Source organism: Cervus elaphus, chromosome 5 (genome assembly GCF_910594005.1).
Source record: "Cervus elaphus chromosome 5, mCerEla1.1, whole genome shotgun sequence".
Taxonomy (NCBI): Eukaryota; Metazoa; Chordata; class Mammalia; order Artiodactyla; family Cervidae; genus Cervus; species Cervus elaphus.
Window position 1 is genome coordinate 118,707,158 of NC_057819.1, and position 17,382 is coordinate 118,724,539.

Below are 17,382 nucleotides of genomic sequence, written 5' to 3' on the forward strand. Positions count from 1 at the left end.
GGCAAAGATGAATCAACGACGGAGCACACACACAGATAGTATTTGGGAAAGGATGAAAAGATGGGAGGAGGAAGGGAATAATGGTTGCTTTCAGACAACTGAATCTGTTGTGGTAGTTTAGGAAAAAAAGAGCTGATGTAGAGGAGGCAAGGTTGTATTACAGAGGGCCTGGACTTTATCCTACAGGTAATACTGCAGGGGGAGCCACTACAGTTTTTCTTATTTGAGAGTGGTATGTTTTGTTCTCTACTCCCAAAAGTTACTGGACTAAAGACTATAGAAGATAACTCAAGAGCTATCTTAAATTCTAAGATGTATTTTTTCACATATTGGTCACTCTTAAGTACCATGAAAATAGCTATACTGTATTGCATTTGGCTTCCCTCATAGCTCAGTCATTATAGGATTTGCCTACAATGAAGGAGACAGCGTTTGATTCCTGGATGGGGAAGATCCCCTGGGTATTCCATTTGAGAAAGCAAATAATTTTTGAAAGATTTGCTTTTCATACTGATTTTTATAACTTTAAATATTATGCCTTTTTATGACTTCCCATATCAATTATTGCTTCTGTTTAAAACTTTGTGTCTATCTTGCAGCTGATGAGAAGATAAATCAGCTCAAATTGATGGATACCATGACTACTCTTGAAGGTGAGTGAGTAATAAGAAGACATAAAACTAAAGTCTTGAACCTTTGCAATAATATTTTAATGAAGTGTATTAAGGTTTTGTTTATGCATATTCACAATAAAAAATCTTGGAGAATACGAGGGAAGCATACAGAGGGACAAAAAAATAAATATCACCCTTGGTTTACAATCAAAGACAAAGATAACCATTTTTTGGTATCAGTTCTGGCAACCCACTCTAGTATTCTTGCCTGGAGGATCTCATGGACTGTAGCCTGCCAGTCTCCTCTGTCCACTGTGTTGCAAGAGTCGTGCATAACTTAGCGACTAAACCACCTAAACCACAGTTCAGTTCAGTCGTGTCCAACTCTTTGCTATCCCATGGACTGCAGCATGCTAGGCCTCCCTGTCCATTTCCAACTCCTGAAGCTTGCTCAAACTCATGTCCATCAAGTTGGTGATGACATCCAACCATCTTATCCTCTGTCGTCCCCTTCTCCTCCTGCCTTCACTCTTTCCCAGCATCAGGGTCTTTTCTAACGAGTCAGTTCTTTGCAACAGGCGGCCAGTGTATTGGAGCTTCGGCTTCAGCATCAGTCCTTCCAGTGAATATTCAGGATTGATTTCCTTTAGGATTGACTGGTTTGATCTTCTTGCAGTCCAAGGGACTCTAAAGAGTCTTCTCCAACACCCCAGTTCAAAAGCATCAATTCTCTGGTGCCGAACCTTTTTTATAGTCCAACTCTCACATCCACACATGACTACTGGAAGAAACAACTTGCACAGAATTTTTTGGATTTGACTTTTATTCATATTATTTCGTGAATAGTAAAATGCTAATCATACTTTATTGATTGATAGATAATTTGCATCTATTAATACTGAGTTTTATGGACAGAGTCTTTATTATTGTAACAGTGGACAGTTTACATGATTTCTTTATATATATATATATATATATATATATATATGTATTTTCTAAATAATGTAATTTACTCTGGCTATCTTAAAGTGGTCATATTCTTGACCTGCATGGAAACAATGATGTTATAAATCTGCAATAAATAAATCAAATTACTTCAGTGAATAAGTAACTAGTTAAAAATCTAGAGGAGTGAGATGAAATAGAAAAAATCCTGCTCCTAGAATAGGTGGTAACTAGTGGCAAAAAAAATTGAATTATTGGGAAGATTTCAAATCTTCTTTACTCTTTTAGAGAGAAATGCAAATCCTTATTGCACAAATGGAAAAACTTTGGCGTATATGAGAATGACTTCTCTCATTGCCAAAGATAATAGCATAGTACTATTGTTCCTATCAAGCATAGGTTTAATTTCAAAATTGTAGTTTGTGTGATTTACATTTATGATATTAAAAAATGGTGTCTCTCTGTGGAAATAAGATGTATTTAACAATTTGAACTATGTAACCACGCAGACCTGTGTTCAAATACTGGCTCTACAAGCTACTAGCTGTGCAATTCTAGGCAGGTAACACTTCTCTCAGCCTCAGTCACATCATTTGCGAAACTGAAATATTGTGGATACCTAACTTATGTTGTTTGAGGATAGACTGAAATGGTGCAAATATAGCATATAAAAATAATTAGATTATTATCTACATGGTGAAATTTAGTGGGCAGTTACCAACTTTGCATTTTTAAAATTTGGTTTAGGCTTGTCATCACAGATATAATTGGTTGTTATATATGGATTAATGATATCAGATTTTATTTTGATTTTGTTATTTATTTTATATTAATTTTGGAACAAACTTTATTCTGCATATTTGTTTTTTACATTGAGACTGAGAAGCACAAAGTACAGAAATAGTGTCCTTATCCCAGGCATAATATATGTATGAAATATATATTTATATGTGAAATATATTTTTATGTATAATATGTATTATATTTGTTGATGTTCAGTTGCTCATTTGTGTCTGACTCTTTGTGACCCCATGGACTACAGCAATCCAGGCTTCCCTGTCCATCACTATCTCCCGGAGTTTGCTCAAACTCATGTCTGTTGAGCCACTGATGACATCCAACCATCTCATCCTCTGTTGCCCTCTTCTCCTCCTGCTCTCAATCTTTCCCAGCATCAGGGTCTTTTCCAGTAAGCTGACTCTTCACATTAGGTGATCAAAACATTGGAGCTTCAGATTCAGCATCAGTCTGTTCAGTGAATATTCAGGGTCGATTTCCTTTAGGATTGACTGGTTTGGTCTCCTTGCTGTCCAAAGGACTCTCAAGAGCCTTCTCCAGCGCCACAATTTGAAAGCATCAATTCTTTGGCACTCAGCCTTCTTTATGGTCCAACTTTCACATTCATACATGACTATGGAAAAGCCATAGCTTTGACTATATGGACCTTTGTTGGCAAAGCGATGTCTCTTCTCTGCTTTTTAATACACTGTCTAGTATCATCATAGCTTTTCTTCAAAGGAGCAAGTGACTTAATTTCATGGCTGCAGTCACCATCCACAGTGATTTTGGAGCCCAATGAAGTCTGTCACTGTTTCCTTTTGTTCCCCAGCTATTTGCCATGAAGTGATGGGACTGGATGTCATGATCTTAGTTTTTTGAATGTGGAGTTTTAAGTCAGTTTTTTCACTCTCCTCTTTCACCTTCATCATTATGTAAGATAATCCAATATTTATATATACTTATATAATATATAAATTATATATAATACAAAAACATACATACATATATATATGTAATGTGTATATGCATGCTTACAGATATATGTGAGAGTTTGTGTACATATGTGTGTGTTTGTGTGTGTGTTTATCTCATTTTTCTTAAGGAGGGAAAGTTAATACTCAAAAGTTAAGCACTGTTCTGGAGAAGATGGAAGTGGAGCTCACAAATAAGGAATTTCAGAATCTATCAGAACATTTACCAGTTGGTAGTAAGCATTTCTGTCTTTACTGATGTTTTCAGAGAAAGTTAGACATTTGTATGAGGATTCATTAACTACCTTTATTTTGCCATATTGGAGTTTTCAAATGTAATTAGAAAGGTTAAATCTTAATTGTACTTAAACATCTTCTCTTGTAAGTCTTACTTGTCACTAGCAGGCATAAGGAATATCTGAGAATGATTCAGCTGTCAGTGACATGCTTGTGACTTAGCTTAGGAAAAGAAAACAGACAAAGGTAAATAAGAACATAGATGAGTAGAAGTAGAAGAAAAGAGGAGGTCTGAAAGTAAAATAGCAAGAAATGGAGGAGGGGAGAAAAAGGTTAGGCAATTGGAATTTCAGTAGTTCCTGGGCTGCAAATGTGAAGTGAATTGAAGCTGCTCAGTCGTGTCTAACTCTTTGTGACCCCGTGGACTGTAGACTGCCAGGCTCCTCTGTCCGTGGAATTCTCCAGGCAAGAATACTGGAGTGGGTTGCCATTCACTTCTCCAGGCCAACTCAGGGATTGAACCTGGGTCTCCTGCACTGCAGGCAGATTTTTTACCAACTGAGCAAACAAGGCCTGGAAAATGTGGTTAGGCTAAAGGGCCCATAGGTGTAATATGACTCTTATTCCATCACTGCAATTTCCTGATTCTGAGTCAAATCTTTATTTTATATTTTTATTTATTTATTTATTTTACTTTTATTTGCATTTATTTTCTGCAGCATTTATTCCCGGGCCATAAGTTTTTGTTTCTTCAGTTTCTTCTGGGATATCTTTTTCTTCTGTGCAACCTCCTCTTCCGGTTTAGGAACAATCTGTTCTTTTTCAGTAAGGATCATCTCAGTGTGGCAGGGAGAGCTCATGTAGGGGTTGATCCGACCGTGAGCTCTGTAAGTCCTGCGCCGCATCTTGGGGGCTTTGTTCACTTGGATGTGCTCAATGACCAGAGAATCTACATCTAAGCCCTTAAGTTCAGCATTACTCTCTGCATTTTTGAGCATGTGTAGTAAAAATTCAGCACTCTTTTTGGGCCACCGACCCTGCGTCCAGCCCCACTGTTTGGCCTGTGCACACCTACCAACTCCACCATTGTAACGACAGAATGGCACACATTGCTTCTTTAAAGTGACATCCTTCAGATACTTGGTGGCTTTTCGGATATGCATACCCTTTATGGCCTGGGCAGTCTCACGAGTGTTCTTAAAGTGAACACGAAGATTTGAACCTCTTGATTTGCATGATTTTGTGGGGTTTTCTGGGTCGAGTGAATAGCGCACCATTTTTAAGTGTCAGCTCAGGCCACTTACTGGAAAAGGAAGGAATCTTTATTTTATATTTTTAGAGTGTAATATCAGAGTTGATATATAAAGTACTTTACTGTGAAAGGTGTTTCTTTTTTATAGCTAGTGAGAAGATAGATCTAAATACACTTCTGGATGAAATTAAAGTTCTTACAGATGAATGCAAAATTCTGACTAGAATAAAAAATCTTAATTCTTATTGATGAGCTGTTCACAATATAGAATCTGCAGTTCTTTGGTTATCTGAATTTTAATCATAGCAGCCATTGCATTCTTTGTGCAAGATTTTTAACTAAGCTGAATTTTTATGAGTGATCTGTTTTGAAGTTGCCACTTTTTGAAAAAAAAAGTATATTGTCTCCATAGAATTTGGTCAATAGAAACTAAACCAAAATTCAATGAAGAAGGAAAATTTGCATTTATTAGTCAAAGTCAATGTTTCTGGCCCCAAGGAGAACTTCTTGTAGAAAATATAGGAGAATAATTTTATGACCTTACGAGAGACAAACATTTCTTAGATGACAAAGAGTTATAAGCATGAAATTAAAAATTAATGGGTATCATCAAAATTAGAAACTTCTCTTTGTGGAAGTTAAGAAAGTGAAAAGGCAAGATACAGACTGAAAGAAAATATTTGCAAAACACGGGTGACAAAGAACTAATATCAAGAATATCAAGAACTCTTACAACTCAGTAATAAAAAGACAAATCAATAAAAGTTGGTTTATCTGTTCAATTTGAGCAGAGATTTCACACAAGAAAATATAAAAATGGCTAATGACCACAGGAAGGAATGCTGAGCATTATTAATCATCAGAGAAATGCAATTTAAGTCATTATTAGGCACCACACTAAAGATCCATTAGAATAAGAAAAAATTAAAAGATGGACAGTATCAAGCATTGGCAAGATTTGGAGCATACAATTTCTAGAGGGTATACTAACCACAGTGGAGATCTGTATGTCAGTTTCTCATAAAGTTGAACATAAATTTACCATAAGACCCAGCAACTTCACTCCTAGTTATTTTTCCAGGAGAAATTAATACATATGTATTAAATGTTTGTGCATGAATAGTCATAGCAACTTTATTCAGTCCATCAACCCATGTAGGGATAAACAAAGTGGAGTATATTCATGAAATGCTGCTCAACAAATGAACAATTTACTGATTCAAAACATGCTAGATGAACCTCCAAAACATTATCTAAATGAAAGAAGACACTCCAAATAATACCTAGTGTATGATGCTATTTTATGAAATTCTGGAAAAGTAAATCTAATAACAGAAAGCAACCTGGTGACTGCTTGGGTTTATGTTTTAGAGGGATTGACTTCAAAAAAGGATTTATATTTTAGAGGGAGGATAGAAAGAATGAGTGGACTTGAAGTTAGCAAGCCATCATATTACTAATGTGAATGAAAAATGTCCTGTTTATCTCTGTAGCCCTGCTGCTTGGCAGAGTGTCTTCAATGTTGAGTTGTTGAATGAATAAATGAATAAGGAATGGTTGTCTTAAAACAATAAATAAATGAAAAGTGTCCTAATTATTCCACTTTGATTTCATTTGGAAAGTCTATTGTGCAAAATTCTAAAACAAATTTTAACCTTCAAAATTTATTTATTCTATGTTGGAACCTTCCACGGTGTTAATAAATTATTAAATATTTACCTTTTATTATAGCTGAGAGAAAAATAAATCAAATGAGACAAACAGATACCATGGAGGCTCTTAAAGGTAAGATGAAAAGGCAGCAAAACAAATCCTTTTGCTTTGATTCTTATACGGTTTCCTAGTAATTAGATTGCCACCCTCTATATATTAATTATTTTTATTAGTTACTTAAATTTATCAGTTAATATACCATGATAAACTGTTTTGTATCTTGCTTTGTTACTCAGTCACTAAGTGGTGTCTGACTCTTTACGACCCCATGGATTGCAGCACTCCAGGCTTCCCTGGGCTTCACTATAGAATTCCAATTTTGATAAGTGAGAAGAAAATCAAGCTCTGGATCTAAGCAGCAAAGAGTGAAGTAGAGAACTCAGGATTATCAGCAACGGAGACTTTCTTTCTAGATAGTCTGGACAACAAAAATAAATCATATTTATTGGTCTAAAGTTTTATATTAGATTGCTTGCCTTAAGTGCTATAATTCAGTTAGTTAACATTTGCTGAGTTCTTTAGATGCAGAAGGAAGATACAGTGGTGAATCAGACAATGTTCCTGCTTTCATGGAGATTTCATTTTCTTAGTAGATGGGGGGAAAATTAATCAAAAAATGAAATAATTTCAGAAAGCAGTAAGTGCTTCTTTTTCTATAAAATAGAAGGTAATAGGATTAAGAGTGGTGGGGCTGCATTCGATCAGTTAGGAAATGCCTGGTGGAGGTGGAGGCATTTGAGCTGAGATTTGGACTCAGCCTCCTTTTAGAATTTTGTGTTGAATAAGCTGTTTTTCTGGGTTTCCCTGGTGACTCTGAGGTAAAGGATCCACCTGCAGTACAAGGAGCTGCAGGGTTTGATCCCTGGGTCAGGAAGATTCTCCTGGAGGAGGGCATGGCAACCCACTCCAGTATTCTTGCCTGGAGAATCCCATGGACAGAGGAGACTGGTGGGCTACAGTCCATAGGGTTGCAAAGATTCGGGCACAACTGAAACACATGTAGCTTGTACACATGCAAGCTGTTTTTCAACATAAGCCTAATAAAATAAATTCTAATTCTAATATTAAACTTCATTGCCAGTTGGGTAGATTTTGAACATAATAATGACAATACATAGACATCGTTGTCATGTTGTACAGTGATAACATCTTCGTCATAGCCCTTTCTCTTTTCCAAGAGAGAAATGATATAAATAATCTTGACATCATTTTAGAGAAAACAGAAATGAATTTCTCTGATAAAGGAATTGAAGAACTGTCATCCATTTGGCTAGCTGACTTGGGGCATTATAGATTACATTATTTTTTTTTTTCCAAAGGGGACTTGGGATTGTTGGTTTACGATTTCACATTCCTAAAATTCTAGTTTTTTAGTTTCCTAAAGACAGTTGATATATATGTTATGAGAACTCAGTCCTAAACTAAGCAATTTCCTTTTCCTTAATTGAGCACCACCTTCACAATAATTTAGGGTATTCTGTGTTTATTGAGCTGAATATATGCAAAACCTGAGCTGGGTTCTGTAGAAGAGAGTTGTAAAATGTATAAAGCTTGGTATTTGTTCTTAAAGTTGCATTTGATTAAAGGGGGGAGATAATTTATAAGCAAAAAAATATAAGTGAAAATAACTTGGAGATTAGGGAAAATGCTTACTGAGGACTAAGTATGGTTATTGTCAGATTTAAGGGTATTGATGCAGTATTAACTCTAAACTCCAACCCCCGCACCCCCCACCACAGCCTGGTTGATTTAATGGAATGGAGTAAGTGCTGATTTAGGAATCTGACAGATATAGTTTTCCTTCTCATACTAACTTTGTGACTTTAGAAAAATTTTTAACTTTTCTGAGGCTCGGTTTCTTTGTTAAAAAATGTCATGATAACTTAGCAAGGGTTTGAGATATGGTGTATAAAAACACCCATCACAATACATGGCTTGATAGACACTCATTAAATTTAGTTTTCTTTCCTTCTCTGAGTGAAAGAGAGCGGATTAGAGAGGACAGAAAATCAAATCAAAATGATGGATTTGGAGGAAAATACTTTTAAATCTTTAAACTTTCATTCTAATGCTGTAAATAGAGTTTAATATCTTAGTACAGTAACCAAAAGAACATATATACTATTTTGAGTACTCATTTTTTCATGATTGTATCTTGTGGGGAGGGATTATAGAAATACAGTTGTAGTGAAAATCATGGGACAATTAATTTTTTATGCTGTTTCACAGTTAAGAATTTCATTTTGCATTTTTTAATTTTATTGTGATCCCTGTGATTTTTAAATTGTCTTACAGCTGATGGGAAAGTTGAACTGAATAAAATAATGAATGATGCTAAAGCTGTTCCAGGTTAGAAGTTGATATAAGACTGAAATAGTAGTGCTTTTAAAACAGAGCTTTGCATCAGTATTCTGAATTATATAACCATCACTTTATTAACCTCTTATAACTCCTGCCACTTTATTAACTAATAAAATATTTTATTTGCAACCCGATGAACTGTAGCCCACCAGGCTCATCTGTCCATGGAATTCTCCAGGCCAGAATACTGGAGTGGGTAGCCATTCCCTTCTCCAGGGGATCTTCCCAAGCCAGAAACTGAACTGGGATCTCTTGCATTGCAGGTGGATTCGTTATCAGCTGAGCTACTAGGGAAGCCCTGAATTATGTAACCATTACCTTATAACTCCTGCCACTTTATTAACTAAAAAAATATTTTCTCTAATGAACTTCTTTGAATTTCAGTATTTTTGGAAATAAAACTACTGCTTTCTTGACAGAAATCCTCCATGCTGCAGAGGTTTTACTAATAGCATGCTTCACTTTGCCATACTTTAGAAATATGAAACCTATGTTTCATGATAAAAATAATGCACAATAAAAATAATAATAACTATTATTTAGTGGGTACTTTTTAACATGTAGCCAGCATTTATTAATATTATACACATGAGGTAGGTAGTATTATAATCTATATTTTATAGATGGGGCATCAGAGACTTAGAGGGTAAATATCAGGATAAAATGTATGCTTTTTTGTTTTTAGATTTCACCTGTATGTTTATAGACAACCAGCCTCATAATTCAAGAGAAAATAATAATAATACTACCTATTAATATAATCATTATTGTTACTGATATATAATATAATTTCAATGGACAGTTTTATAACTACATGTCATGCTAATCTGACCTGAGATTATAAGAGATTACCAGAACACAACTCCATTTTAGACTATGTAATTAATTGAAGATATCATATCTTTGTTCTCATCTATAGTTGAATTAGAGTGATACTATATAAGCATAAGTGGTATTGTACTTACATTGAAACTTAAATAATTCTTAAATGTCCTTCTGGGTTCTTTTCCTAACTTCTCAAAAGAAAGAAAATTGATTCCAGTGATTTTGAAAATATTCAGGGGACCATGACAATTCAACCCACAGATAAGGAAATGTTTAGCTACTGAAAACTTTGTCAGTGGATGAAAAACATTTTCCTTCAAGAGAGTTTTGTTTTGAGGCTTTTATATGGTAATTTCTAGATCTATACCTATCTGATTAGATATGTTAAGAAAAATATTCCCTTCTCCAGGGGATCTTCCTGACCCAGGAATCAAATCCAGGTCTCTTGCATTGCAGGTGGATTCTTTACCATCTGAGCCACCAGGAAATCCCAGATGTAACTATCTTGAAAGGGAAAATGTTTGTGATTTAGTTTTTAGTGCATTGATGCTAGCAAACCATTTACTCATGGTTTTTGCCATCAAGATTGAACAGTATTTAATGGTACTCTGGAATCAGTGATAAGCCTAAAGTGTAAATATAAAAAAGACAGAAATGAGTCTAAGAGGAACAGAAGGAGAAAGTAGGAAAGTATTCAGAAAGAGAAAAAATCTTCAATAGGTTGTGTATATGGCAGGATCAAATTTAACACAGTACAAACATTAGTGTGCAGTAAGGGAGAGTGGTGTTCTTTATTTTTTCTAACTGACTTCACTGCCTTCCCAGTCCCCTTTCTATTTTGGCTGTGAGTGGGGTTGAAGACAGTGGAAGGTGAGAGGGCATTCTGATTTAAAGTAAAAGATGTCTTTTTAGTTGACCTAGTTGGTTTTAGGAAATCCTCAGTTTTTCAAGCCTTTCTCTCCTTCCCCTCATAAAGGTATCCCACTATAAGAAAAAGCTTGCATATCCTCCTGGTGGTAGAGAAGGGTAGCTAGACCTTGTGTTGTCCTCTGGGTTCTTGATAGCCTCTTTAACAATGTTTCATATTTCATGAGTCCTGAACATGCTGGTGACCTCTCCTGTTGAAGTCCACTGCTTAAGGAACTTATGGTCTGTTTTCTTAGCAAAGTCAAAGTTCTCTGGTCCTTCCTTCACTAACTTGGCTGAGCTTTAGACTCGTTGATGAGGTCCTTTGAGTCTCAGTCAAGTGTTCTATCAGTCCCCAAACTGTGCTATCTCATAGCCTCTGTTAAGCATTATATTTCCCTTGATTTGGTGACCCATTTACTTCTATCTCTGACTCACTAGGAGTATGTGGAATAGCTGAATATCTTCCATATCATGCCAAAAGCCAAAGTGGGCAAAGGGGTATTTCCAGCCCTCTCTCTGCCTAAACACTCCATACCACAATATCTGGTGACAATGGCATTGCTGTCTGGGCACCCTATAAGATGGCAACATTACAGAGTTCCAAATGGAAGCAAGACACAAGTACTCCTTAATTTTTTTTACCCTCACTCCCATCCCACCAACATATCTTCTATTTTACCTCCTTTCAAGGTTTGACTTAGAGAGACAAGTTGGGAGTAGATAGGGATGGGGCGCTTGGCAGCAAAAACAATTAAACCTACTTTCTTTAAAAAGAGAGAGATGAAAGGAGGGTGGGCGGAAGGGAGAGAGGAAGAGAGAAAGAGGAATAGATAAAGATAGATTAAAAAAGAAAGGTATATCTTTATCTCTCACTCTCCAAGTTGCGTTTTCTTAAGTTTCCCTGATATGGGGCTTCCCTGATAGCTCAGTTGGTAAGGAATCTGCATGCAATGCAGGAGACTCCAGTTCAATTCCTGGGTCAGGAAGATCCACTGGAGAATGGATAGGCTACCCACTCCAGTATTCTTGGGCTTCCCTTGTGACTTAGCTGGTAAAGAATCTGCCCGCAATGTGGGAGACCTGATTCAGTCCCTGGGTTGGGAAGATCCCCTGGAGAAGGGAAAGGGTACCCACTCCAGTATTCTTGCCTGGAGAATTCATGGACTATACAGTCCATGGGGTCACAAAGAGTTGGACACGACTGAGTGACTTTCAAGCCATAAAGTAGACTTTTCCTGTCCTTTTCTAATCAAACGAGGGTGAAAAAGAAAGAGGAAAGGAGCTTCCCTATGTCATCCTTTGGTCTTTCAACCCTCTAGTTTATTATTTAATGTCAGATATTCAAGTTTGCTTTGTAAAAGTAGTTTCTGAAAATTAAAAATATGCTTTTTTCCCCTTTGAGTGATATACATTCTATGATTTGAATAGGGAAAAGTTTCACAGGAGAAAATAAAAATGAAGTCCCTCAGTTGTGTGCAACTATTTGTGACCCCATGGACTGTAGCTTATCAGGCTCCTCCGTCCATGGGATTTTCCAGGCAAGAGTACTGGAGTGGGTTGCCATTTCCTTTTCCAGAGGATATTCCCGACCCAGGGATCGAACCCGGGTCTCCTGCATTGTAGGCAGACGCTTTACCATCTGAGCCACCAGGGAAGTTCACAGAAGAAAGGAAATATGAAAAAGAAAAATACGCTAGTACAATTTAAAATATTTTACCTGTGCAATACATTTCAACATGACAGAATGTTGCTTTAAGGGTGAAAAGACTTTGACCTAGCTTTCACGTTTTTATGGAGATGGGTATTCCTAATCTATAAGGCAAATCAGAAAAGTGTTTTTTTTATGAAACTTAAACAGTCTCATGAGTTCCATTTCTCTGTGAGTGGAGTTTTGCCTTATCTTTAGCTAATAGCAAAGGTACATCATAGTGAAATCTTAGCTGGTTTTGAAACCTTTCAAAGGTAAGATGGATGATACATTAACTCTCAAATTATCTCCTAGTATCTTATTTCCTAATCATTTGATAAGGAGTTCTGCTACTCTCCAATCTATGGATCCAATATAATTTAAATTATTTTATCTTGGCAGATGTTTTCTATTTTGGGTTTATTTATCTTGGCCATATTGATATGGATTTTAATAAACTTCCCTAAAGGGGAGGTAGAATTTATTGCTTGAGGTTAGTTATGAAATGCAGAACAAGAGAACAGTCATTCAGTGATTTTTGTGAGCATAGGCAGTGAATCCAGTGAATCCTAGAGTTAAAAAGGGAAACCAACCCTACTTTTGTCTCAGAGGTAGCTATTAAAATGTGTCAAGCACCTCTGTATGGCTGACAGAGTTCTAAGTATTTTCATATATGTTACTTTATACTCAAAGAAGCTCTATGGGACAGATAGGATCACCTTCACCTCACATACCAGAAAACTGGGACTCCCAAGAAGTTGTGTTATTTACCTACATTCCAGTAGGTAATAAATAGTAGAGAACACTATTCAAACCCATGTGTTCTTACTTCGACCACAGTAATTTTCTCATTTCACTGCTGCTGCTGCTGCTAAGTTGCTTCAGTTGTGTATGACTCTGTGCGACCCCATAGACGGCAGCCCACCAGGCTCCGCCGTCCCTGGGATTTTCCAGGCAAGAGTACTGGAGTGGGTTGCCATTGCCTTCTCCTTCTCATTTCACTAGAACTGCCTATTTCTTTCATAAGAATGATACACTGAAAACTGTATAATATTAAGAATGCACTGCTCCTTTTAGAAATTTATGGTGTGTATGTTTATTCCTCCAAAAAGTTTTAAAGGAAGTGAGCTTAATTCTAACCATATTGAATGTCTGCATAAATTTATATAGGTTCCAGGGGTCTTGAATATTCTTGTCCCCCCCAAAAAAGATCTATAATGCATAGGCAAAATAAATGAAACATTTTAGAATTAGTAAGAATTTTCATATTTATCTCTGTTTCCTTAAGGAGAGATGGTAAATATCAGAGACCTGGACAGCATACTAGGAAACATGGGCATTGAACTCACCAAAGAAGAACTTGGAGAGCTGAGAAGAAACCTTCCCGTTAATGGTGACTCATTTTAGATATAAAGCATCCCTCAGGAAAGCTTGATCTTGAGGTTTATGTATGAGTATTTCTGAGACCAGATTCATTTTATGATGATAAAAAAAACCTTGCAAAATTTCAGAAAAAATCCAGTTCTAGAGAACAAATCCTGTCTTCATTTTCTAAATCCAGATAAAACACAAAGCACTTGTCTAGATTAATTCCAAGGTCATCTTTAATATCTGTGAATATGTTCAGGAAGCAAAATTAAAAGGTGGGAAAGGAAATGAAAGACTGAAATTGTACATCCTTTCCACATTTCCCATTCACTTCTGTATTCTGACTTAACTTTTTAATTCTGACTTTAGCTCCTTAACATTACTGAAACTTCTCTAAGGACATAAGTTGCTTACTATTTGTCAGTTACATTAGACTTAATCCAGTCTGTTTTTATTGGAGCTTTCTACTGTCTTTGATATTGATGATAATTCTGACCTTGAGATTATGTTCTTTTGGCTTTTGTATTATTCCCCCCACCTGAATCTTCCCATTCCTCTCTGATTTTCATTTTATATACTCTCTCTGGATAATCTCATCATTATCCATGGTTTTACCTGTCCCCTACCTGCTTTATGCCTTTCGAATCTCACTTCTACACAGACTCTCTCCTGCGCTGCAAAATGGTATGTCCAAATGCCTGTTAAACATTTCCCCTTGGATATTGCACAGGAGGGTTTTTTTCCCTCAACTTATTTAAAATTGAATTTGCTATTTTCTGCTCAGTCTTCTAGTCCTGTGTTCTCTCTCATTTGAGTTATCAGTATCACTGTCTAGTCACCTAAGCTAGATGTATGGGATTCATTTTTTTATTCTCCAATGTTTCCAATCTGTCACTTAATCTTGCATTTTACATCTATCTATATAAACCTAAATTTCAAAAATACCATACATAGATGAATAGATGGATGGTTATGTGACAAACCAAGTATAGTAAAATGTTAATAGTAGAATCTAGATGGTGGACATTCATTGCACAATTTTTTCAACTTTGCTGTATGTTTACAAATTTTCATAACAAAATGCTGAAAAAATTCCATATTTAATTTCTTCAGCATTTCTCTGTTCTCGCTACCATGGCCATATTTTAGGTCCTTTTTTTTTCTGACTTTGCATACTACAGTGGCTTCCACAATGTAGCCTTCACAGTGATCCATATAAAATGCAAATATGATGATATTATGCCTCAATTTAAAATCATTTATTGGTTTTCAGTAATGTACTAGGAAATGTCTCAAGTGCCTTCGTATGGTAAACAAATAAGTAACTTCATGATTTGGACCCTGCTTGTCTATCTAGTCTAGTATTTTACCCTCAATAACATTGAACTTTTATTCCAGACAGACATATATCATGTTTTTAATCACAATTTTGCTTTGTTAATGCATTCCCCAGTATTCAGAGGGCCTCTCCTTCCCTTTTTCTGGCTAACTTCTCCTCCTTGCATGTTAGAGCTGAGAGGCACCTTTTCTAAACAGCTTTTCCTTAACTGCCCAGGATGTATTAAATACCTTGTCTCTGTTTTCACAACAACTGTACATATATTTTTTCATTGTTCTTGCTCTACTGTATTGTATCAATATGTTTATATTTATTTGCTATCTGGTAACTTTAATGTGAGCTTTAGGAAAAGAGGTACTATTTACATTCAGGAAAGGGCTTACCATTCATCTTCCTATAGCCAGTACTTAGCAGAGTACCTGACATATAAATTGGCATTCCATAAAAGTTGATTGAGAGATGGACAAATAATTGAGTAAATGACTGGATAAATAACTGAGTAAAATGACTAAATGATTCCTAAAGAAAACAAGTAACTGCTTTTGGTTAGGTCATGAATATTTACTTCTAGTATATTGTTACCATTTATCAGCAACAATTCTGAGTGACAAGAGAGATCAGTTAGGACTAGACTGGAGATAAAAATATGAACTTTTTTTGACCAGCAATCCATGCTTACAATTCATAGCTTTACCAGAGTTTAGAATCCTCAGGGAATAAACTTGCATGCCTGGTATTTCCTATCATGCTTATAAAGAGTTATTGGCCTAGTGAGAGCATATTTTACTCTGGGATGAACTTTATAGTCCAAGGGTCAAGGGCCAGCTTACTAAGATAGAATCAATCTCTGAAAACTAAGAATTATGCATTAAAATGAACCCAGTGGATAATGTGAATGTGGAGTAACAAAATTTAGCTAGCTTCTGAAATATTATTTGCAAATATTTTTTATGAATTTGCTTTCTATATCAGTTATGCCTTACTTATTTAATAGCTCAAGGGAAGACTGATCTGAAAACACTGATGGATACAGTACAAGTTATTACAGGTTAGTAAGATGTTACTATAAATTTAAGATACTAATTCTTTACAGGAAGCTATATTTTTTCTCTGACAAATATTTTGCTGAAGTATGATGTGTATAATTACTGTTTCATATAATCATATTTATCTACCTTTAGAACTATTGCAAAGTGAACTTATCCATGTCACCCTGAATCAAGAAATATATAGTATCAATAATCCGGAAGATCCCCTATAGCCACTTCCTTCATACTTTCTAGGTGTTATTAAATCCTTTATTCTAGGATCACAGGTTTGTTTCATCTGTATTTGAACTTTATATAGATGGAACTATATGATTTATATTCCACTATATTTATTTCTGTATCTATTTCACTGCCTTCTTTCATTCAGCATTATATTAAATGTTTTTCTCTGAGATTTATCCATATTGTTGCATGTAGCAGTGGTTTGTACTTTTTATTGCTGTATGTTATAAAATATACTAAATTATCAAGTAGAGATATTTAGAGAAAAAACTTACTTTGGTAGGTGAAATGACTTCTAGTTAATTCATTGTACCTGAATACAGTTCTGTGTAATATTCCATTGCATAAGTATACCCAAAAAATCTATTTAATATACTCTTAAAGGACATTTCCAGTCTAGAGCAGTTAAAAATAATTTATTTTTGCTATGAATATTCTTGTATATACCTCTTGCTGAACACATGTGCACAATTCTGTGGCCAGATACCTAAATGAAATTGCTTTGTCATAAGATAGGATTGTGTATACTTTGTTAGATATTGTCCATTCAGTTTCTTAAGTAGTTGTACCATTTTACATCCCAACCAGCAATGTATGAGAGTTCCAATTGCTTTACATTCTAGCTAATATTTGATACAGTCTGTCCTTTCCATTTTAACTATTCTGGTGAGTACTTGGTAATATCCCACTGTGGTTATTTTTTGCATTTCCTTAAGGATTAATGATGTTGAGCACCTTTTTCATGTTTATTGGTTAATCCTTTATTCCCATGTTTATTTTGATAACTCCTTTTGTAAAGTTTCTGTTCACATCTGTTGTCTATTTGTCTTCTTGGATGCCTCCCTTTTAGTTATTAAATTTTCTATGTCCTGCATTTTACCTATAGTTTTTAATGTATTCTGGATACAAGTCCACTATAGATTATATAAGTTGAAAAGTCTCACTGTATGTATTACATTTTCACTTATATCTTTTGATGAACAGAAGTTCCTATTTTATGTGTAGTTGAATTAATTAATCAATCTTTTGTAGTTAGAGAGTTTGGGGGTGTATTTAAGAAATCCTTGCATGCACCAGGGTCAAACTCTTTTCCTATTTTATCTTCTGGGA

At 35.4% G+C, this 17,382-nt stretch overlaps 2 protein-coding genes and 1 non-coding gene across 3 annotated transcripts in view; 1 reads left to right on the forward strand and 2 right to left on the reverse strand.

The window, feature by feature from the left end:
* Nucleotides 1-17,382, forward strand: part of EFCAB13 (EF-hand calcium binding domain 13) — a 249,822-nt gene that overhangs the window by 133,408 nt on the left and 99,032 nt on the right. Inside the window, exons 28-31 of the mRNA XM_043900794.1 lie at nucleotides 600-653; nucleotides 6,531-6,584; nucleotides 13,583-13,687; nucleotides 15,996-16,049. Of these exons, the coding sequence (XP_043756729.1) occupies nucleotides 600-653; nucleotides 6,531-6,584; nucleotides 13,583-13,687; nucleotides 15,996-16,049 (267 nt within the window). The remainder of the gene's footprint in view (nucleotides 1-599; nucleotides 654-6,530; nucleotides 6,585-13,582; nucleotides 13,688-15,995; nucleotides 16,050-17,382) is intronic.
* On the reverse strand, nucleotides 4,242-4,843 carry LOC122693471 (60S ribosomal protein L17-like). The gene has a single exon (XM_043900966.1). The coding sequence runs from the start codon at nucleotides 4,822-4,824 to the stop codon at nucleotides 4,270-4,272; it is 555 nt and encodes a 184-aa protein (XP_043756901.1). The 5' UTR covers nucleotides 4,825-4,843; the 3' UTR covers nucleotides 4,242-4,269.
* On the reverse strand, nucleotides 12,190-12,261 carry TRNAC-ACA. Its single transcript has one exon. It is a non-coding gene; the product is annotated as a tRNA-Cys (tRNA).